Here is a 24,965-nt window from a genome sequence, read left to right as displayed (position 1 = left end):
TGTAAAACCTCTAAGAAAAAACAAATATAAAATGATCTAATAAGGCAGGTCCTGGGAAGCCGTTACAGAACCCCAATAGAGCTGTGTACAGGTACACGGGTCTATCCACATGGATCCATCTACAGGGTCAGGGCCTTAAAAGCTCAGTTGCCTGGCTACTTTTGAGACTTCTGGAATCTGAGTCTTAATAGTCCCCACTTTCTTTCTTTATCTTAAAGAACAGGAGAAGTTTTTTATTTCTTTTCTTTTGGGATTTTCTCTACTGATTCCATTTTAAAACAGGCACACTCTAAACAAAGTTATCACCTATAGCCTGAAATGGACAAAATAACCCCTGCTATGGATCAAAAGAAAGGATAATTAATGACATTAAAGGAACTGCGCTTTCCTGTGTCTCCACTAAATGTTATCTTCACTTTTTGAAGAAGACTGGGATGCTTAATGTGGACATGTCAGTATCCTAAATGTACTCCTAGCTACCTGCTACATCAGTAGCAATGTCAAGCACTAGCATAGAAATGAAAGGCTTGGTTGTGCTTATGGATTCCGTGGCTTCTTTCCAGATCTGTCCAAGCACTACATACATTTTCTGATAATAACTAAACTTTGAAGGAAAGGGATACATAAACCAGACAGGAAGGGTGTAAAATATGAACTAAGATATAATGCTGTTCTAAAAAAGTAATACTGTACCTTTAACAACAGCTCTATGACTTCAGTGTGAACAAGACCATGAACTGGCTCCCCATTGATATGTGTGATCAGATCCCCAGCCTTTAGGCCTGCTTGATAAGCTGGGCTTCCTTCTTCGACATTCTGGAGGTTAGGGAAAAAGAAAAGAGTTCTTTGAACAAAGCAGGCTCATGGTAATCTGTTTTAATGAACTAATTATCTGCACTCAAACTTTTGACTTTCAAACAGTAAACTACATTGAAATGGCCTTATGGCTTATTGTGATATCAGAAAAAGGAATTCAGACAGTCCATTCCATCTTTAAGTATTCATTTGTGTCCAAATTTTACAGCTCATGTTGGTGCAAAACCCACTGAAATCTTTCCACTGACTTCAGTGGGCTCTGGATCAGGCCCATTATTCCTGGCATGAGATGAAAAACAGTGAGTGATTTGCTCACCAAAGCTGAGAATGCAGATGTGAAACCAGATTTTGAATACCTCAAAGTTTACAGACGTGCAAATCTAAGATATCTGGTTGAAACCATAATAAAGATAGTGATTATTTGCATATTTAGATCTGGACTCTAGTTTCTGTACATGCCTCCTTCCTCCACTCAAAAGAATTCAGGAAGGTTCATATTTGGGATTTTGGTATAGACAGTGTAATATCAAAGCACTGAATCCAAATGGTCAGAGGTAGAATCTTTGTGAAGAGGATGCTGCTGCATCAGTACTGTGGCTATTTTCAAAGTTAAATATTGCAGTAATTTAAAATAAAGCACCAGAATACAAGTGTCAGCCAAACTAAAAACTGCCTGCAAAATTTCATTTAAAAAATATTTTAGTTATTTATTTATTTACAATAAAGAAATCCATTTCCAAGAAAATGAATGACTGGCAATGAATAAAGAGCAACCAATAACCCACCCTTTGGCCTAGTTCAGTAGTGACCAGAAGAGAATATATAATCCCAGAATAACTATTTATTAAATCTGTTTAATCTTTTTTCCTATCCATAAGATGTCCCATGAACAGATTCATTCTTCAAAATTATTTGCAGATTTTTACAGTAAATATTCTTCTTTAAATTATTCTAATTGTGACTGTTATCATCAACTACACAACTTGTGCTTTGACACATATATATATAAATTAATTACATATGTAATTAACTTATGCAACTAATACATCTTAAGCAACATACACAAATAAATTGCCAACACAGCATGAATTTTGAATTGTATACTGAATTGTCATAGACATAATTCATTTAGCAATTCACAGACTGTTGATTCAGTATAGAACTCATCCAGCCAGAGAACAAAATCAGTATCATGCGGCTTATGGAAACAAACCAACACAGCACCAATTGCAGAATCTATCACTAAACATATAATTTGAAAATTATTTGAATATTCAACCATTCTAATTAAATGGTGGCCCTTTCCACAAGGACAAATGACACCCTATCTGTGAGATATAATCTGATGCAGTTTGAAAAGGCTCAGAACTGCAAATATATCAGCTTCAAGCTTATGTTGTGAGAAATGCTGAGGAAAATTTTATTCTTACCCAAACAATATGGTGCACGGTGTAGATATCACTGTCACCCACATAGACCCTGATTGCTCGGATGGTGAAGCCATACTTTTTTCCTGAACTGTGAATTAATATAGGTTGATGAGGGGTTGCAGAAGCAACTGAGGAATCACGGCTAGGGGAGGAATCTCTGGAGGATGAAAGGTCTGAAGAAAGGGAATGTGGGGACATAGGACTTCCCAAAGGAGAAACACCAAACACATCTGGAACAGATGAACTTCCTGTTAGAGCACATTCTGATTGTACACAAACACACACAGATCAAAACAATGACCATTTTAACCTTAAAACTGGATAAAGATTTACAGCATAAAAAGCAACTTACTTAATGATGCCTGAATTGTTAAGAACAGAAAACTTCACTTTCACGATCAACATTAAAAGGACACTGGGAAGATACTGTATTTTCAAAATATTTATAAACTCTGTATTTTATTTAGTCTTTATAACTCCTCACCAGAAGCTTGAAATGACAATCTACTCTTGGAACAGATTTTTTCTTCCACCACATGCACTGTTTTGTTACTCACCAGCCCCTCTAATTCTCAAAGTGTAAACTGTTTGGTTTTTCCAAACAAAGTCTTTGATCAACGTTTCCATTTAAAGAAAAAAACAAATAGTCTCCAATCTATTTCCCAACAAACACAACAGAAGGAATGCTATGAACTTTTCTAGTAAATATATCACACAGACTTGTAGGCCCCAAAATAATGGAACAACCCATTAGCAAAAAAGACAGTTTTACTGTAGTTGGATTTTGGGTAATTCTTCTGATAATCCCAATTTAAATGTTGTAATGAATTCTGTAATTGAAACAATTAATTTCAGTTAATGCTTAAAAGGATAACTTGACATTGTCAGGCAAACCACTATTACTTTTGTCCTGCTAGCTTAATTAAGGCTATATATTTATGTTTGCCAGTATAGCAATGATGTTTAGGGGTGCAACTTTTTGACAACAGTTCTACACCGACAAAAGCCCTAGTATAGATGCAGTTATACTGGGATAAAAGTGCTTTTACCAGTATAGATTATTTCGCTCATGAACTTATACAAGCTTGAGAAACCACCCTTTTGCCAGTATAAGTTGCATCCAAACCAGGAGGATTGTGTTTTATAGCTACATTGACAAAAATGTGAAGTACATTATGCCTAAACTCTGCTTACAGTGTTATTTCATAGAGCCATATCCAATTTAAAATAAAAGAAAAGCTTGGTTTAATGCTTTTGAGTAGTAACAAATCAACCTGCACCATCTTTGAACTATTAATCTCCTTTTAGGACGGGTTACAGCATGTCCAACGTACAACTACTGCGCAACTGGATTCAAAGCACTGAGTGCTAACTGGATGTGTAAACTACCCGGCCATCTGCCTCTCATCCTGCTGTAACATGGGAAACAAAGACAAGTCCAGTTTGGACTCAAGAAATCTTGTATTTAGATCATGTTCCACACAGATTATGCACAAGTCACAAAATTTCATATTAATAGATTTATTTCTACCTCCTGGAATCATGAGGGACAGGGCACTGGCAGACAGGGACTTTGTGACTTTTCCAGATATTTTCTTTTTCTCTGTGCTTTCTAATCGCTGACGAGCCATATGAGAAGCAGGTTCACTGGATGGCTTTGAGGAATTATCTGTACTGTCCACACTCTCATTTCTTCCGTTTATCTGATCTAAGTGCTCTGAAAAACTGCCAACTGTACAAAGAAGAAGGGATAAACACATTGAGGGAAACTGGGGATCAGAAGGAGGAAAACAAAACAATCGCAAGGTGGGAATATGTATTTTAGTCCACACGTTTACACAATATTAGGGGTAAAATAAAAACGACTGCAAAGAATTACAGGTTTTACAAAGGTTAACAGGGTAAGGTGAAGTAATAGTAGCTGACATGGTTTTTACATCATTGATGTAATTAAAAAGTAAATAAAATCTACAGCATGTTGGTAGCACAGACAGGCGACACACACCTTCTAGGACTTAACTGTGCACTTATTCTGTATGTAGAACTCCCACTAAGGTCTATGAGAGATCTGAGTGTGGGTTTACTGCAGCATCCAGCCCTATCAGCTCTTCTAACAATAAAAGAAAACACCTCTTGTGAAAGCACTGAAGTACCAAGGAGGATTCCCTTTCTAAGTTCTGGGTGTTTGGGGCGAGATGGGGAGTGATTTCTGTGCCCAGTACCACAAACGTAAGTATGGGAAGTATGATAATTGGTAATGTAAGACTCAGAAGCACAATGATGTACTTCGTTATTTATAATGAGATGATACCATCTCAGACATTACTGACTGCGGAGGGAGGAGACCACCACTTAAAATAATAAAAATGGAGAAAAACCTTACACCAGCTGATCTACCTGCAAAGGATTGGTTGAACCATACAGTGATGGATGCAGGAGAGTTCTGTGATCTTACAGGATGGGCACATAGAAAAGCTCAGCCACTTTATTTAAGCGGATAGCAAAAAGAACCCAGCAATTTCACAGATCAAAGAACATCCTTGCTGCTGGCACTCTGCAGAGCAAATAAAAACATATTCTCTAATTTAACTGAAAAAAGAACAGGAGTACTTGTGGCACCTTAGAGACTAACAAATTTATTTCAGCATGAGCTTTTGTGAGCTACAGCTCACTTCTTCGGATGCACAGAATGGAACACAGAGACAGGAGATATTTATACATACAGAGAACATGAAAAGTTGGAAGTATGCATACCAACAGGAAGAGTCTAACCAATTGAGATGAGCTATCATCAGCAGGAGAAAAAAACTTTTGAAGTGATAATTAAGATGACCCATAGAAGGTGTGAGGAGAACTTAACATAGGAAAATCGATTCAATTAGTGTAATGACCCAATCATTCCCAGTCTCTGTTTAGACCTGAGTTAATTGTATCTAATTTGCATATTAATTCGAGTTCAGCAGTCTCTCTTTGGAGTCTGTTTTTGAAGTTTTTTTGTTGCAAAATTGCCACCTTCAAGTCTGTCACTGAGTGGTTAGACAGGCTGAAGTGTTCTCCCACTGATTTCTGAATGTTATGATTCCTGATGTCATAGGACCTAATCACATCAGTCACACCATTAGGGGCTCTTTCACCTGCCCATCTAGCAATGTGATATATGCCATCATGTGCCAGCAATGCCCCCTCTGCCATGTACATTGGCCAAACCGGACAGTCTCTACACAGAAGAATAAATGGACACAAATCTGACATCAGGAATCATAATATTAAAAAACCAGTGGGAGAACACTTCAACCTCTCGAACCACTCAGTGACAGACTTGAGGGTGGTAATTTTGCAACAAAAAAAACTTCAAAAACAGACTCCAAAGAGAGACTGCTGAACTCGAATTAATATGCAAATTAGATACAATTAACTCAGGCCTAAACAGAGACTGGGAATGGTTGGATCATTACACTAATTGAATCTATTTTCCTATGTTAAGTTCTCCCCACACCTTCTATGGGTCATCTTAATTATCACTTCAAAAGTTTTTTTTCTCCTGCTGATGATTAATCAATTGAGATGAGCTGACTCTTCCTGTTGGTATGCATACTTCCACCTTTTCATGTTCTCTGAATGTATAAATATCTCCTGTCTGTGTGTTCCATTCTGTGCATCCGAAGAAGTGAGCTGTAGCTCACGAAAGCTCATGCTGAAATAAATTTGTTAGTCTCTAAGGTGCCGCAAGTACTCCTGTTCTTTTTGCGGATGCAGACTAACAGGGCTGCTACTCTGAAACCTCTAATTTAACTGACATTTGCATATCTTTAAGTTACCAAAAAAAACAAACTTCAAGCAAACAGCTTGAATTATGGCTAGTACTGGTCTGTATATTGCCACCAACCACACACACACAATCTTCTTCTAACTTCTATGATCTAGAACTCCTGAACCTGCATTACAAGGAAAAGGAGTGGTAAAGGAAAGTTCACGCAAAGTAAGAAAACCTGAGCAGAACAGAGCTGAAGCAGCTAAAGAGAAATATATGGAGGAAAAACTGATTTTCAGCCGTTAAGTAGTCGTAGTAATTTGTGAATTTGTTGTGGATAGTTTAATTGCATGTAGAAGGAGGACACCACATTGGAGAGATTCAAGCAGTGAGCTAAGGGAGAGGAGAAGTCTCAGCAGCAGGAATATACGGTACACTCAAGGATTTTGGTGACAAATAGAAGGAGGGAGATTAGTTAGTTAAAGTAGTTAAAGGGGTAGATGGGTGGGAGGGGATCTACCAGCTTTCTCTGTCCCCTGTAGTATAATAAGTTAAGATCCTTACCTGATAGTGTTGAGCTGCTGATGGTACTTGCTGGAGTGGTGACCTCAGGCTCATCTTGAGCAGCCTCCTCATTTAAAGCAGCCTTTTCTTGCTCCTCCCGGGATCCTTCTGAGCAGGTGGTTTCATCTTGATCCCCTTCAGATGATATGGCCAATTTTGGAAGCAAACCTGAACTGTGCCGCAGCCTGGTACTTTCAGTATCAGAGGAGTTGGATGTAGATAGCTGTTGCCTGAATTTAAAACAGCATTTACACAAATCGTGTTTAATGATACTTTTTAAGTGAAGGCCAATCATAGTGGCTACAAAGCAACCACTAATGGTTGTTAACCTGAACTTGAACTCTCTTTGACAGTTGTTTCTACTTACAGTTCAGAATATTCTGAACTCCAGCTTAAAGATTCCACAGATGGCAACGTCACATTTTTTGTTTTGTCTCCTGTATCTTCCTTTTCTTCACATTGATTCCGAGTTATTCGATCTATACTACTAAAAACCTATTACAGAAAAAAATTGTATCATTAACGCACATTTGATACAAAGAGATTTTCAGGAAAACACATCTAATGAAGGGCTCTGGATGCACTAAATGCTCATGCAGTGTCCTAGAGTTTAAAAGGACTGAGATGGTTTAGGTTTAAATTCTAGGAGTTTGTGTTCTTGAAATGTTTTTCAATTTTATTTTCTTGGTTCCTCAGCCACAGGGTCATGAACATCATCTTTTAGTTATGAATCCATCAGCTTTCTCTCACCACTTCACTGTGTGAACTCCAAGTTTGCAAACAAAATCCATAAATGCTCTTGGGCTTTTAGGTCATAGGATCAATGCACATTCTTAGATGACTTCTTAACTATAAAGTAAATCAAAAAGAACACCATGCAAACTAGTGATGCAATGGCCAGCAATTTGGGGTGGGAAGCAGACAAATGAATTGGAATGGACTGCGAAGATGAGAATAAATTACTTGGCTAAAAGATTCAGAAAAAATAAATTCTGGTCATAAAATGTTAGTTGTTCAGCTGACAAACTGCATACAGAGACTGTTAGCTGTGCGTTCTACAGCCTCTAAGCCACAGCTAGAGATTTAAGTTTTAAGATATCAAGCTACTCTTGTAGGTTCACTCCTTACAAAATGATAAAAAAACACCTCTAAAGAGATGAAGAACTCTGAATCATTCCTCCCTCTTTGAATCGGGTTCATGCTGCTAAGTCAGGACAGAGTTCACATATCAGGAGAGCAAGAGCTGCAATGAGACTACTGGCCCCCAATCCTTCAGTCTAGCATGGTCTCTGTAGTATAGGGGAGTGGTATTATGGAGTGTACGTTTATGAAAACATAAACCAGGATGAATGGATTAGAAATGTAAGCTTTCCTTTCCTTCATTGGCTTTGGATTTTAATTAAATATATTTGAGAAAAAAACACCAGTATCTGAAGAAGGTGTCCCGTAAATGTCTATTAATGAAAGCTTTTGAAACTCAATGCTGACTACCATTTAGGATAAAAACCCCATTATATAATGACAAATCGATTCTCTAACCATTTATCGCCTGCTGTTTTTTCTTGCAAAAAATCTCCGAAGTCTGTCTGCTTTCCAGCTGCTAACTTTTGTCCACGTCCTAATTATCTTTCATTTGACTACTCCAATTTCTTCTTTGAATTCCCAAGTTTGCCCCCCCGAGTCAAGCCATCCAAAATATGCCACAGAACACTACACATAACTCACATAACAAAAATTGTGGAACATGATGTGCTAACCAGTCCCAATCAATCATTAGATACCACTTCCTATTACATTCTCTAGAGTTTAATGTTTTCACAGATGTCATATTAAATTTTGATTTGAACCCTACTGGTTTCATCCCTATTAAATTCCACAGGATTATTCAATAGGGGAATAGCACACCACACGCCTGCACAACTCGTAAAGCGGCTAGGGCCACATTACTCCAAAGAAAACAGCTGAGGGCCGAAACCTCCTGGCCCCGCTGAAACACCCCGCCTCAGGGCCGCCCAGCCTTGTGGAAACAAATCCTCCTTCCCCAGCACCGCCCCACCAAAACAGCTGTGGGCTAAAAAAGGAAGGTTGGGGGTGGGGAGGTGATACTTGATTTTAAATCAACCAGGGCTCCCAGCTGAAGAAGTGGCTGGGAGCCCTCGGGCAAATTAAAGGGCCTGGGGCTCCAGCGGCTGGGGGAACCCGGCAGGGCTGGCTTTGGGTTTTTTGCTGCCCCAAGCAAAAAAAATATTTGGCTGCCCCCCATCCCAGCCTTGGGTCCCCCCCGTACCCTCCTGCTGCCCTAGTCCTGGACTCTTCCCCCACCCACCCACACCCCCTGCCACCCCAGCGCTGGGCTTCTCCTTTTCCTCCCCACCAGTACCCTCCCCCAACCCTGCTGCTGCCCCAGCCCTGGGCTCCACTCCCAACCAATGCCCCCCCCATCTCCTGGTGACCCAGGGCTGGGTCACTGGTAACTCGCTCCCAGGGCAGGTCATTCAGCAGGAATTTTGGATGCACACAGAACACAGACAGGATTGGTTCCCATATGGTTACAGAGCTGCAGTAAAGTGGAACAATTTTCAGCTTGTGTGATTGGAGGATATCTGGATGCATATTATAAGACTGTCCTCCATAAATGAGGAAAAGTTGAGGTGCCTTTATTATTCTTTTGTTCCACTCTTTCTTTCTATGGGGAATTTGCCAATGCAATATCACTGTTTTCCTTTTAAAGAAACAAAAAGGCAATGGCTGTTGAAAATAGCAATTCCAGTCCTAATAACCACTGGGAAGCATTTCTTGCTCAATTTTATCCTACTTTTTCTACAGCAAGTTACAGTGGAGCAGTATTTTTGATTTGAGAGAAATGAAGTAAGAGCTGCCCAAATTGAGCTTGAGCACTTCTGAATTTTGAGGTGTTCAAATCTGGAAGGCAGGTGCTGGGTGTGCGCGTGCGGTGGGGGGGCTGTGGGCTTCACAGGGGAGCACGGCAGCATATATGCAGCAGCGTGCCTGGAGCTGCACGGAGCCAGACACGCTGGTCTGAGTGGCACGGTAAGGGGGCTGGAGGATTGGAGAAGGGGTAGGGGTGTTCCAGGGGGGGCAGTCAGGGGACAGGTAGGGGATGGATAGACATGGAAGTCCCAGGGGTTTATCAGGGGACAGGTAGGGGGTGAGGTCCTGGGGAGAAGTTGGGGGGAGTCTCAGGAGGGGGCAGTTGGGGACAAGGAGAAGGGAGGCTTAGATAGGGGCAGGGGTCTCGGGACGGGGCAATCGGGGGACAAGGACCAGCGGTGCTTAGATGGGGGTGGGGTCCTGGGGGGCAGTTAGGGGCAGGGGTCCGGGGAGGGGCAATCGAGGCCGCAGCCAGGATTCAAAGGGCTCTGGGTTGCCGGCAGCCGCAGGGAGCCCTGAGCCCTTTAAATCCCAGCCATGGCGGGGATTCAAAAGGCTCTGGGCTGCCGGCAGCCACGGGGAGCCCTGAGCCCTTTAAATCCCCGTCACGGTCGGGATTCAAAAGGCTCTGGGCTGACGGCAGCCGCGGGGAGACCTGAGCCCTTTAAATCCCAGCTGCGGCCTCGCCACCGGAGCTGCAGCAGGGATTCAAAGGGCTCCGGGCTGCCCGCAGAGAGCTGTGTGCGGGATCCCCCATGGGCCACACAGTGAGGCTCCTTGGGCCGCATGCGGCCCGTGGGCTGTACGTTGTGCAGGCCTGACATACCACATACATACACTGCTGGCTCTTTTCAAACCCCACAAAAGTCACTGAGTGCATATGTAAACAAACATATACAAATACTTTACTTACTTTTGAAAATCTATGTGAACATGAGGAAAACTGCCTTATTTCCAGATTAAAGTCTTCATCATTTGTGTCATCCTCTTCTTCAGTTTCCATATGGTGGTATTTCTCAGAACGAGCTACAAATGAGGGGAAAAATGATTTAAATTTATCATGAAGCATCAGACTCCCAGGCTTAATGTTAATTAAAAGCGTAACTTTATTTTTAAAAATAAGTTTTCCTGAAATGTCAGACTGGCAGTCAGATGCTGCAGCTTCCATTGGTTCTAACAAACAGGATTTAAAATTCATGCTGAGGAAAAGTAAATATCAAAGACAATTTTTACATAAATTCCCAAAAAATTCAAACATATTTCTGTATAATACATACTGTCAAAATAACTTGTGTCATCCTCAGATTCCAGCTGTGGAATGAATTCTGCTTTCTGTCTCAGCAGACTATTCCAGTCTAAGCTACGAAAGAACTGGTGTTGCTTTACTTCATATGCGCCACCTGGGGGAGCCAGAGAAAAACATGTGGGTGATTTCTAAACAAAAATACTTCAGTTAATTCAGAACTAAATCCTGGGTAAAATAAAATGCTAATTAGCATGGAGAGATACAACCACCATTTCAGACTGGCATATCGAAGTCTAGCCAATTGGCTGCATAATCATGGATAAATATATTTCTTCAGCATCTTTTTGTTCAGTGAGATATTTGTGCTATTGTGTAGGCATTGCTACTGTGCAGTGAGTATTTCCATCAAACACTTGTTTTTTAGGCGTTTAATTATTATAGTTCAAATACATATTAGGCTGGAACCTGAGACTCAGTGTTGTTAACCAAGATATAAATCTCTTCAATACAGAACCTTGCATGGTGTCAAGTATCAGAGGGTAGCCGTGTTAGTCTGGATCTGTAAAAGCAGCAAAGAATCCTGTTTACATGCATCTGAGGAAGTGGGTATTCACCCACGAAAGCTCATGCTCCAAAACGTCTGTTAGTCTATAAGGTGCCACAGGATTCTTTGCTGCTTTTTCAATACAGAAGTGTATTCAGCAGCACTTTGGAACAAGTAGAGGATTTTTTTGATCTTAGGATCCATTTATTTTAACAAGGTTCATCATTAAGAATTCTGTATGATATTTATGGGATGGCAATATGTAGTTTCATGGGAATATTGCTATAATTTAACTTTCTATGGATCACTCTGCACTTATTACAAAGTGCTTAAAATATTTAAATAAATTAATCTATTTCTGATCAAAAACAGCCATAAAACCCCCATAGATTATTCGGAGTTTGTTCCTTTTCTCATGGTAGCCTACTGATCACCATAACATAAAAATGATTTTGAAAACTATCAGTAAATGGAAAAAAGTGACAGAAAACTCTTACACAACATACTTTACAAGGAAGGGTAACTATCAAAAGTGCTGCAACCAGTTAGAGCATCAAAAGAATCAATCACTTTAGCAATTTTGAAACAAACACATCAAATTAAAAAACGCAGTCTGAAACACAATTGGAAAATAACCAGGAATTTATGAGCAACTTTTCTTTTTTCAGTTCATCATTTATTTAAATTTGTTATAGTCTGTAAACTTTTTTGGTTTATGATTTTGTTGAAAATTTGAGCAGTGAAACCTTAGGGAAAAATGAAAGTATCATTTACAGGCTCACCAGCATTAATACATGCAAAGCTGTTAAAACCAAGCAAAATCCTGACACATTTGCTGGATTCGCAGTATTATGCTGTATATTATACAACACAAATCCTGATATTGCTGTACTGTAATATTATGGCAAAAATGTAATATTCTTGCAACCTAGAATACCTTCCTAAGAAAATAACAGACACTATTTTGTTTAAAGTAATTGAAAAGGGGTACTAATACTGGGAAATGTTATATCTGTAGAATTTGGACAACACAAATTATTTTACTATGTTGCTTACCTTTGTCTCACCTAAAATCATCTATTATACCAAGAAAGTTTACAAAAGCTAACAAATCTAGCATACAGTATGTACCTACACATGCTTCTAGGCTCAAGAATGGCCTTCAACAGGCATTTTAACCAAATTATGACTTACTGACAGAAAAAAAAATTAAGAGAAGCAGTTTTTAAAAAGTTTTTCTTGAACTTGCTTTTTTCAAATATACTGAGGCTTCAAAAGATTCCCCTCCTTCCAGTGTTTTTGGCATGAAACAGGGCTCTCTAAACAGGATTTAGCAAGCTGACTGTGGAAAAAAAGGGTCTGCAGGAAGTATACCGTGAATGCTTGGTTGAGTTGTTGCTAGTTAAGTAAAGGCATCTGTCTATTTTTAAAGAGAGTGGTCATTTGGATTCTTGATCTGGTTTCTAAAGAAGGAGATTAGCCCAAAACACTGTTTCATGGAAAGTTTAAAAAATTTAATTTATTTTATTTATTTTAGAAACAAAATAGGTCTAATGGCAAGAAACCAGCTCAGACAGTCCAAAAAGGAAAACAGTATAATCTTTTTTTTTTTTTAATTGCAATGGCAAGAATACAACGATTTAACTCCAACACTGATCTTGAAGTTATGCCACATTTTAGTATTAATACAATGTTCCTCTTAGATTTCTGTTATTTTTCCTTCTGTTATGGAAATGTTTCAGAAAATCTATTCCTTTCCTTACAGTCTGACCAAGCCACTCCAGTCTCCTGAGTAAACATGCAATTATATATTTTCATGGAGCATTATTCAGCCAGCTAAATATGTATTATATACACAAGGCTGTCATTTGAAATGTGTGGCAGAGCAGTATTTTCCAGTGCCCCTATGGGACTCATCACATTGCAGCCGCTGTTTCTGTGAGCTGCTTTTGACACTTTAAAAGCTTTGCTTTAGTTTTTTTAATACCCCTCTGAGCTTCAAAGTGGCTGCAGGATTCCCCTTCTCAGATTCTCAACTCTTAAGAGACCATGAACAGTTGAAGAAATATACTAGTAAATAAATTGAGCAGATGTTACATTCGGAGGCACTGACCATTACGGCACAAGAGAGAGTGTGTGTGAGTGTGCGCGGGTGTTGGGGGAGGGGACAGACTCTTCTAGTGCTCAGTCTCTCACTCACAGAATAGCAGCTTAGGTACAAACACTACATGTATTATGAAGGATCAGTCCACAAAGTGAAGGGGTCTACAATTAATATATTAAAAAAAACCTTCCACTAAGTGCTGAGCTAGTTGTGGCTCTTCAGACATTTGCTTACAGCAATGCCCTATGTATGGGGTGGTACAAAGCTGTGCTGCCTCAGGAGAAGCCACAGGAAGGAAGTGTGATTATCACTTTGCGCTGTGTGATATGGAGAAGAGAAGAGAGTAATTTGATATAGCTCTCTCCTGGATGTTGCATACCGTATGCTGACAAGTGCATTAGAGGTGGGCAAGGGTGGATGGGAGAGTTGGAACCAAACTTCTGCCCACTCCATGCCCACCTATTTGAGGCCGTTGGCATGCGGCCTCTCTTCCTGCTCCCACTTCACCTCTCTCCACACCACCACCCAAGGTCTGGGGAACTGTAATGTGGCCACAAAGGCATTGCGGATGGGTCACCCCGCCTGGCTGTGTTAGGGCCGGTCAGAATATTGTCCTTACTATTAAATTGAAAATGACAGTCCATATTTTAAAATTATCTCTGTAAAAATGCACATCACTGAACATTTTAAAACTCTGGACAATGGACCCAAGCGCTGCAATAATTTTATGACTCCTGCACCTCCCCTAAACTTACAATTCCCAAAATAAGTCTATCTGCAGGTGAGCTAACAAACATACTCAGATTTTAATATTGACTGCTGTATTATGGGCCTATGCAGGTCTATCTGCAGTTGACTTCAGATATCAGCCTCTTTCCCTAGATTGGCTTGGGAGTGGCAATGATTAGAGATAGAATGCACACAGCACAGTAGGCAGCAGCTTATCTTCATAGATTCTAAGACAAGATGGGATCATTGTGATCATCTACTCTGACCTCCTGTACAGCCATAAAACTTCCCCAAAATAATTCCTAGAGCAGATCTTTTAGAAAAATATCCCATCTTGATTTTAAAATGGTCAGTGACGGAGAATTCACCACTGGTCTCCATTTATTTCCTTACCTTCTCATGCTTTTCATTTTATTATTTTTCGTACTAAGGTAGTAGTACTGAATAAGAGTAATAAGACAGTTCATGACACAATCTCAGGCAGTCATTTTTGGGTAATTAGTTCAAGTAGCAATCATATGCTCTGAAACCAGTGGGGGCTCATTGGCCAGGTCATGGTATTTGTGGCACCAAAGTAGTTCTTGTAATTTGATTCACAGCTCTCTATTTCTGCAACGAAGTTATTTAACAGTCTGCATTTTCACAAGGTTAACAATTCCATGAACTAGATAGATTGTCTTCAAGAGAAGTTTATCTTTTATTTATTGAAACAAGAGGAGATGAGAACAACTGTATAAGAACTGCATAAGATGACAACTGTACTCATATATGTCCCTCTGCAGTATTACTGCTCTGAATCAGCAAAAGAGAAACCAAACCAACAAAACACACTCTTGCGCTAGTGAGTTGGCATCATGTTGTACACATGCACAGATGTTTACTGGGCAAAACAAAAAAGCAAACAAAAGCCTTGACATGTTCAACACAGATGCTATTTCTAGCACGAGCAAAATTTAAAATCCTGTCCCCTAACCTGTTCCCAGTCTCTCCATAGGGTTTTGTCTGAGCAGTAGAGTAATCAGATCCTGGGAATCTGGAGGTGGGGCTTCATCCTTTTCAGGCCAGTTGATCTCATCTAGTATGAAAGAAAGACGTTCGAGAAATTATTTTAGTCCCGTTCCAGTACCATAAAAGATGCTGGGTATCCCCTGGTCAGCTTAGTCAAAATGAAACAGACCTTTCCTACACAGCATATTAGTCAAGTTGTTTTTTGTTACATGTTAATTGCTTTCAAACATAACACAATCTGCACCTATTCTTCAAAGCTAGATATTGAATCATCATTCATATTACTTGCAACAAAGTGTGATTTAAACAGCTCTTAATAACAAGAGGCAGAACTGATTTTTGTGTTTACAAAATATTAGTGCTCAGCACTGCTATCCTGTTCTTCCCTTGAAAGACTGTTACGGTTTAAATTCCAGTTCTGTTCCTTGGCAACTGCTGATAAGATGGACACATCTGGCCTAATCTTGCAATCATTGCTCACATCTGTAATCCTCACTCATGCTAATCATTTCATTGAAGTCATTACTCATATGAGTAAAGGCTACATGATCAGCCCTTATGGTTTGGAGAAGAGGTGCTGGCTTCTGATTTTCCCTGGAGGTGCTCAACCCCTGATCAGCCTCAGGCTCCGCCCCAAACTCCACCTCTTCCCCCAAATCCCACCCTACCTCTTCAGCCAAATCCCACCCCACCCCTTCCCCCAAGCACTCCCCATCCCCGCTCCTCTCCCTCCCAATGCCTCCTGCACACTGCAGAACAGCCAGGGGGTGGGAAGGGGAGTTGATCAGCGGGGACTGCCGATGGGCAGGAGTAGGAGGGGAGGAAGGGAAGCTTGGCTGCCGGTGGGTGCTATTTTTTTTCCATGGTGCTCCAGCCACAGAGTTGGTGCCTATGGTTTAGAGAGCTACAAGCCACATGGTAGTTTTTTCCTATGTCTCTTCTACTTAAGAGGAAAAAAAGCCATCAACATACTTCAGTTAACCCTGACTATCACTAAGGTCTTCTCTACTTCATGACAAGATGGAATTAATTTCTGTGGCAAGGCTCCTGGATTCTGCAGCACCCTAATCATAGCAAACTGGAGAATCTGCCCAACCTTCCTTTAAATTAAAACATGGGAATCTGCAATGACTTCAATATGAAAATGAACACCAAACCCATAAGGAAGGATGGTCCAGTGGTTAGCGCATTAGCCCAGGATATAGGAGACGTGGGTTCAAGGGGCCTGCTCTGCCATAGGCTTCCCGAGTAACCTTAGGCAAGTCACTTAGCTTCTCTGTAAAATGAGAAAACAGTACTTCCCCATCTTACAGGGGCACTGTGAGGATTAATACGTTAAAGACTCTGAGCTGCTCAGATACAACGGCAATGAGGGCCCATTTTTGTATTAAATTCAATTTATTTTTGTGCTGATTTTCCATAGATATTCAATGTCAGATTTATTTTAATCTACATATAGACTCACTGTACAAGCTGTCAGAGAGAAGCTAGAGAGGTTGGCAGCTGGATAGGGGACAACTGGGACTTTAGGTACCTGGGGAGACATGGATGGCAGTTTGGGATTTTGCATTAAACACAATAAAAGAGTGGATTTTTCTATTAAAATGACCAACAATTAAATAATTAACAAAGATGACATTTAAATTACCGTATTTACCTTTCAGAGGCATACAAGATATTGAGGATGGGGTGGGGGGAGTCATATCTGTTCTTTCAGGCTTTCTGCAGACTCATGCAGAAAATACTACATAGGTTAACACTTGATTCATGTTCTTAAGGGGTTTTCCCACATCCATACGGACTAAAAGACTTTTTTTTTTTTAAATGAATGCTTAGCTAGAGATTTTGCTTCCACTGTAATTGGTATTAACTGACTGTCAATTTTCTGGAGCTAACCAGAACTTTGGTAACCTGACATACCGAAACATTTCTTTCAGGACACAGTCCAGGGTAAACCACAAATGACCATGGAGCGTCTAGCTCACCAGTTACAAGGATTTTAACTAACTCAAATTAATTAGTAAGGGCCATGCTCAGGAGGGGGCTCTATCCAGCAGGAGTAGTGGACAGTGCTCTTTGTGGGAGGTCTTGGCAGCCAGAACCAGGCTTTCTGCCGGTCTCACCTCCCATTCCTGCAGTTACACTCCTCTGATGGGGATGCTGGCAGGGATTCTGTGAGCAAGGAGCAGAAGGCTGCACCCCGGAAATACTGAACCCCCTGCTGAACAGAGCCTTTACTCTGTAGTCCCCTGCCGGACAGAGCCAGGGCCATGCTGAATAGCTGAGGTCAAGAGGGAGCTCTGCCTGGCAAACAGCCAGTGAGGTGCAGCCTTCAGCTCCCTTTCTGAGCTCGGCCCTTCAGAGTGACCCCATTTACTTGCTGCATGGGAGGCAGCTGAGACTGCCCAACTGTGCAGAGAGTACACAGCTTCCTCAGCTTACATATGATGAGTACCTCTTGTCTCTCCTGTGGGTACCAGCCATCCCTCTCCCCGCGGGTACAGGCGGCATGCACAGGACATGAATCTCTGAAGTGGAGAGCTTGACAAAAAATGTTTAGGAAGCTCTGCTCTAAGGATGTGTACACAGCAGCCGAAAGGTTGGATTCCCAGTGCAGGTAGAAATACATGCGCTAACTTTGTGTGCGCTAAAAATAGCAGTGTGGCTGCAGCGGTGTAGGCAGCAACTTGGACTAGCTGAGCGAGTACAGTCCTGCCCAACCCCCCTGGGTATGTACTCAGGCAGCTAAACCCAAGCCCCCAGTGTTACAGTGCTATTTTTAGGTGCTAGCCTGAAGAGGGCTAGCGTGAATGTCTGTCTGTGTGGGCATCACACCTCTCAGCTGGTGTGTAGACATACACTTAAGGTGAAACTGTGGCACCACTGAAGTTCATGGCAGCTTTCCCATTAACTCCAGTGGCGTCAGGACTTCATCGATGGAGCCTGGAGAACAAATCTGTGGCAAGGGTTCGATTCTACAGCCAGTTTCATGGCTGTGCAATGCAGTGGACCTGGCTATTTTCACTGCAGAAAGGAGTATGATGGCAGTAAGATTGAGCAGTACGTATGATTTGGCAATAAGAATGACTTCAGTAAAATACATACAATTAAACAGAAAGGAAAAATCTGACACAGGTAAAAAAAAATAAATCTGAATCTAAAAAAAAGAAAATGAAAAAAAGGGGCTGAGGTTACAAATGCTTCCATGAATCATCCATATAAGGTCAAACACAAAGTTAAGCACAAGCTTATGTATCAACTGGACCAGGGCCTCAGATTTAAAATGTGGCAATTTAATTTATAAAAAGAAAGTATATAACATGGACTATAAAGTTTCAAAATACATTTTTTAAATTGTTATAAATAATAAAATATCTCTCCGTCCCCCACAATCTAAGAAAGCAGCCTAAAAATATGTATATGTGTGTGTGTGTGCGCGCGCGTGCAAGTGCAATAAAAACCATGAGTTATTTCCATGTTTGTCTGCCTGCAGCTTCTACTGCAGTTTAAATCTGATTTGGATAAAATAAAACATGAACAAGCATTTCAGCCATAAGGCATCGAGAACAAAGCCAGCATTTGCTGCTTGTATTAATTAAACAGTTGATTCCCCTTGCCACTCAGGCCTTAGTGTATCACATCAGAAAACAGCATGGTTATAAATCCATAAACAGCTAGGATATTGTATAAAGAGGTCATATACTGCCGGCAATTCACAAATCCACTTCATTAAAGATTACAAACATGCCTGGCTTGGAAAGTCAGAGATGGAGAACAGTGATATGATAACAGAACACCTCCTTACATACTAAATGGAATTTTTTTCTCTTTTTTAGCTAGTGGACCTTTTATATATGCTGTAAAATGGACTGGAAGACCTTCAATAACAGAGATGTCATTCTGATGAACTTTTGGCATAAAACAGAGGCAATCTACATCTATGCATTTGGGAAATTTATGGAAACAGCAGGTAGGATAGTGAGAGATTCTGTTTAATTATCATTTAGTTTTGCCACAAGCTGCATGACAATACTTAGGGTCAGTTTGCAGGTTAAGATCTAAAAGGTTATTGAATTTTAAATGAAAGAAGAACAGCTGTTACAGAAATAACATTACACTATAACAACCACCAATGAAATCATTAACAAGCTGTGAATTGAATTCATTTCCCTCTCTTTTTCATTATTTATTATTTGTGAGACATTTGTTTTAGGGCTTTATTACATTTTTGTTAATTTCTTCATTGTGCCATTAGGCATTTTTCCATTTCTGCAAATGCAGTCCTCATTAACCTTTTCTTCTCTGACACAATCCCTGGAAAGACTGACAGTCAAATTATCTGACTGTCCAACCATTAATAGTTATTTTCTTTTTAAACAGTGTACTTAGAAACACAACCTATCGTGTTATTGCATTCCTGGACTCATTACTGATGTATATAATACAAGGTCAGTTTTTCGTTCAAATTTCACCCATCATTTTGATGGCTAGTATTATGGTACTATGAGTGATTTCATTTTTTAAAAAATTTTTTTGGCACAACTAGTTGAAAAATGCTAGCTTTTTAGTAAAATCTTAAATATCTTTTTGATTAAGTGATTGGTTTCAACAGGTTAAGAAATTCAGTTTTTCATGGTCATATTTACCACTGATTACTTGTCCAAATAGCTCTTCTGGTGTATCTCCAAAGAATGGCACACACCCAACAAGAAATTCATAAAGGATAATTCCCATGGCCCACCAGTCCACTGGCTTGCCATAGCCCTGCCTCAATATCACTTCTGGTGCTATATATTCAGGTGTGCCACAGACCTAAAAATGAGAAAAAGAAAATGTTTAAACAAGTGAAGTTTAATAACCCTAGTTATTGCGCTTAAATTTCCCTAATAATTCTTATGATGTAGCAATATATTACAAAAAACATGGAGAATTTTAATTTTTCTTTTCGGTATGTTTTACTCTGTTCAGCTTGCAGTACAGTTAATATTTTTAAAAGAATGACCTACATAATTGGTTGTATTGTATGTGAAAAATGCATTTTACGAAAAATACAGTTTTAAAAGATTGTTTTTTTATACACAAGAGTCAATTAAAACAATTGTTTTATTTAATCTAAACATATCTTTATTTTTACGTGAAAGTTGTGATGGTTTTACCTTAAGTAACTTTTACAGTGAACAGATTGTGGGCAAATGGTAATGAGGCATGCTTAAAGGGAAATGGGCCATAGCTAGGATTTTAGCACCCTTGATTGTACAATGCATCATGAGTTCTGCAAATACTCTGCTGAGACTCCTGAATTCCTTATAAAAACAGTTTTCCATTTGTCTCTCTCACGATCTCACTTGCCCACAATTAGATCGTTCATCTTACTAATAGACCATAATGCAGGAGAGGAAAAAAGCATGGAACGATCTGCAGTGCACTAGTAAAGGAACTCTGATGCATACATCTGAAGTACCAACGCAGAAATAATAATGGCTTATATATTATTGCACATCCCATTGGTAAATACGGCTTTATTTAATCTCTTGGTGTAAAAATGAAAAAAAGGCATTTCTTACCTGCTTGTCAAGGAACTCTCTAGCATCCTTCTCAATGTGACCCTCATAAAGATTTGTAGTCATGCTCATTAGCCCCACTTTAGAAAGCCCAAAATCTGTAAGCTTAATATGTCCCATGGATGTTACTAATAAACTGCAAATCAAAATGACACTCAATTACTATAACATAAACCAAAATTGTATTAGTTTGTTTCTTATAGTCTCAGAAAAATGCTTTAATGCATTGTATAACTGTTTAAAAAACAATTTAGGAAGCTACTGGGCTAGACACAGCAGCATCCTGGAAGGTACCAAATACATGATGCACATGTTGTTGTTATTGGATTTAAACAAACCATAATTTATATCTGCTTGAACACTTAATAGTTGAAGGATCTTAATAGGATCCACATAAAGGCCACAAAAAAATAGCACAGTGTAGTCAGCACAAAAAGAAATGGCAAGCATTCTGGAAGACATACAAATAGATTGTAACTTAAAAAGGAAAAACAAGGAGGAGTCTGGTGGCACCGTAAAGACTAACAAATTTATTTAGTCTTTAAGGTGCCACCGGACTCCTCATTGTTTTTGTGGATACAGATTAACACGGCTACCCCTGATACTCGGAAAAAGAGGCATTAGTTTTTTCTACCTCTAATTAACTGTGCCATTCATTTAAATAGGGGAGAAGATGTGGAAAGAGGAAAAATTGACAGATATTGAGTTGGCAGACAACAGATACACAGTACCAGGTGGGTATTTTGACTCAGACTCATTTGGGATTCAAATGTGTTTTGAAACAAGTGACAATGAAAATTAGTGGAAGATATGTCAGGTTCCATCTTTATTTCAGCAACCTGCTGTAATGCAGTTTACACTTATAGAAGCCGAAGTATTATAACCCCAAATACTGCAGAAATGTGACAGAGGGGCAAGATTACCCATTTAACACTGACCTTATAAGAATCTGTATGTACAATTTTTGTTTTTCATATTCAGCATTAAATAGGGTACAAAGTATATGTAGAGAGAGCTTGCTCTTATTGGCCAGACTTTATTATCCTTTATTTCGGTCTCAAGAAAAAATATATTTCTCTCATGCTAGTCATACAGCCTCTCGTTGCCTAAAGGATTGTAAAAATCAATCAACACATCTATAATTACAGCTAAACCACTCCACTCATATTATGAATCTATTATCTGAGAATTCTGAATGTATGGGATAATATTCGTAACCAAGCATTCATTTTTTGCAGAGCAAAATTACACCTTTCATATCTGACTAATTTTCAGACAAAGTTCTTTTGTGTTTATATTCTATACACTTACTTGTCTGGCTTCAAATCCCTGTGTACGATTCCATAATTATGCAGATATTCCAAGGCTAGCACAGTCTCAGCAAAATACATCCTTGCCATATCCACAGGTAAAGGACCCATATTCTTCATTAAAGTAGCGCAATCTCCACCTGAAAATATAAAATAAAAAGTTCTAGGTGGTATCATATATTTTGAGGTGTACATGCAGACATACGTGGACCTCCATATATTTACCAACTGCACAATGAGGATTCTGAATGTTCACTATTTGAATACTGTCTTTTAGGTTTATTCTGCAAAATATTTTCACACTTTTTTTTTTTTTTTTTTTTTTTGAGAGCGAGAGGAAGTAGAAACTGGTGCTGAAGCAGCATAAAGATATCCTAGACCCTGAATGAGATTCAGGTGTTTTCAAAAAGAACTTTTATTTTATTTTTTTGCTAAATTTTGATTCACTACCTTAAATACCATCATTAAGACTTAGGATTGGCCTACACTACTACGTCCGCATAACTATGTCACTCAAAGGTATGGAAAATCTACACCACTGAGCAATGTAGATATACTGACCTAACCCCCAGCATAGACAGCGCTAGGTCAACAGGAGGGCTTCTCCTGGGAACATAGCTTCTGCCTCTCAGCAAGGTGAAGTATCTACACTGACAGGAGAAACTCTCCTGTTGGCATAGGTAGCATCTTCACTAAGTGCTTCAGTGGCGCAGCTGCACTGTAAGTGTAGACAAGCCCTTAGTCTATCTACCTACCTAAGATATTTATATGGCCCCATCAACATAGAATCTGCATGCCTCTTACTCTTCAATGCATTTATTCACAATACCCCAGTAAGATAGAGAAGTATTGTTATACCCATTTTACAGATGGGGAATTGACACCGAGAAAGACCAACCAAGATCTCACAGGATCTCTCTCTCTTTCATGACCCAGGCTAACAGTCTAACCTATGGACCGTCTTTATTCTCAATGTCATGGTCCCCTTGAAGGTGTGTCTGATGTTTCAAGCTTATTCTTGTAAATTGTTTTCAAATATACTATCATTTTCACAGTGGTGAAAATTTCAAAAGCAGAAGAAAACCTCTTAACTTTATTTTCACATGAATTTCCAGTGTTACAGGACACTTATGATTATAAATAATAACAAAAATCATTCAAAGAGCATGACTTCTCTTTAGAGCTGCACGACAAGCATTTTACAGGTAATCACCAAAAGATAATAATTGGGAATGAAGCCATCTCATTGGTGGATTGAGATCCTAGGTGTACATAGCTACTTGTACAGAGAACACACAGGACAGCTGTTGTAATGAAAATACTGTGTGGGTTGATTTACCTTTTTTGATGCTAAAATACACTTTTCTTCCCACATACCTTCCACATATTCCATGACCATACATAAATGGCGTCTAGTTTCAAAGGAGCAGTACATGCTGACAACGAATGGATTTTCTGCAAATGTCAGGATATCACGCTCAACAAAGGCCTGCTGAATCTGGTTTCGGAGAATGAGATTCTGTTTGTTAATTTTCTTCATGGCAAATCTCTGTCTGGTTTCTTTATGTCGCACAAAATAAACAGCACTGGAACAGCCCAAACAACAGGAGAAAAAGGGGATCAGTGACTAGATGTATTTATATTTATATATAGTACCAAACAAAGATATTAATAACTAGTCTTTCAAATCTGAGCTCCCAAATACTGTTTTGTTTCGTGATCAAGATGCAGCCTCAATTGACATATCAACTACACACAATTAAAAAACCTAAATAAAGCCTACAAATGCTCTCAGCTAAAATGGATTCTGGGCATTTCCACCTGCAAAGGATTTAGAGAGAAAAAACAGCTACGGCCAATAGTATAAATCATTCAAACAAGTGCCTATTCTGCAAGTGTGTGTCATAATTATGATTCAACCTCCATTTCAGGGAATTTTCAAACAAGTCATGGACTTCTCATGAGGTTTCATATGTGAAATGCCTGGAAGGGCAAACACTGCTCAGTGGGATGGCTCTCTCTTTGCCAGTTGTGAAATGCCTCATCTGTTACCGTCACCCTGTCCCTGACATCTGCATTTACCATTACCAAGGGCAGATCAGCAATGGCTGATTCCATCAAAATGGATCACTGCATTAGCTTCCCTATTAATGTGGGATTAAGTCTTGGCCTAGATGTGTAGAAATTCCATTGGGGCAACACTGACTGGGCTTCCTGTCATCTCGACTGGGATCTGCGGGGAAGAGTGAAAGCAAAGCAGCATCTGAGCAGCCCTGGTTGCTTCCAGGATTTGGTGAAAGAGATCACAGTCCATGACCCCTGCATTGAAGCATGGGCACAGGATGTAAATTATTCCACTTCCTAAAAATCCCAGGATTTGCCTGACATTGCATTACGTCTATTTTGTAATATTTATTGCTCAGGGCATTTTTAGTATGTAATTATCATAGCAGTTAGGGTCTGTGGAAAGGAAAGGATGAGACAGAGAAAAAGGCAGAAGTCGATTATGTAGTTTCTAATTCAATTTGTGCCCCCCAGAGGCCCACTTATATCTCAAATTATTTAAATAAAAAAGGCAGCTCAGCATTTACTTTTTGTCTCACTATTTTTGAATACTCTGGCCCCACGCTAGAGAAATTTATAAACCTTCTGAACAGCCAAAGTTGTTTCTCATTTCTTTTGTGCTGGGATATTCCTGGTGAGTGTTTTCTCTGATTGAAAAGGTTGTCATTAATCCTTTCCATTGTCTCTGAAAGTACAGTCCCCAGTCAAGGGGAGGGCAGCTGAAAGACATTACATCATAATGATTAGGTGGAAAACACCTTGAGTGGTGAGTCAAGCCCTGCCCTTTGTGCCTTTTACAAAGACCTGCTCCTGTTTCATGCCCCTCCCAAGTGGAATAAAAAACAGAGTTAGTTACACAATTCCACAGATCAGTTCTCCTCCCTGTTGGCTTCTTTCTTTTCTTCCTCCATCTCTTCCCACCCCTCCCTGATGTTTATTTTCCTCT

General features: G+C 39.7%; 1 protein-coding gene across 6 annotated transcripts in view; it reads right to left on the bottom strand.

Moving 5' to 3' along the window:
* Positions 1-24,965, bottom strand: part of MAST4 (microtubule associated serine/threonine kinase family member 4) — a 433,584-nt gene that overhangs the window by 11,211 nt on the left and 397,408 nt on the right. For all 6 annotated transcript variants that reach the window (XM_050946844.1, XM_050946850.1, XM_050946845.1 and 3 more), the window contains 12 exons: positions 23,333-23,541; positions 21,957-22,095; positions 20,649-20,781; positions 19,731-19,896; positions 15,050-15,151; positions 10,731-10,853; positions 10,367-10,479; positions 6,929-7,056; positions 6,562-6,791; positions 3,778-3,978; positions 2,247-2,476; positions 694-816 (listed from right to left, as the gene is read on the bottom strand). In XM_050946844.1, the coding sequence (XP_050802801.1) occupies positions 694-816; positions 2,247-2,476; positions 3,778-3,978; positions 6,562-6,791; positions 6,929-7,056; positions 10,367-10,479; positions 10,731-10,853; positions 15,050-15,151; positions 19,731-19,896; positions 20,649-20,781; positions 21,957-22,095; positions 23,333-23,541 (1,897 nt within the window). The remainder of the gene's footprint in view (positions 1-693; positions 817-2,246; positions 2,477-3,777; positions 3,979-6,561; positions 6,792-6,928; positions 7,057-10,366; positions 10,480-10,730; positions 10,854-15,049; positions 15,152-19,730; positions 19,897-20,648; positions 20,782-21,956; positions 22,096-23,332; positions 23,542-24,965) is intronic.

This window comes from Gopherus flavomarginatus, chromosome 3 (assembly GCF_025201925.1).
Source record: "Gopherus flavomarginatus isolate rGopFla2 chromosome 3, rGopFla2.mat.asm, whole genome shotgun sequence".
Taxonomy (NCBI): Eukaryota; Metazoa; Chordata; order Testudines; family Testudinidae; genus Gopherus; species Gopherus flavomarginatus.
This window is presented reverse-complemented; position numbering and strand designations above follow the sequence as displayed.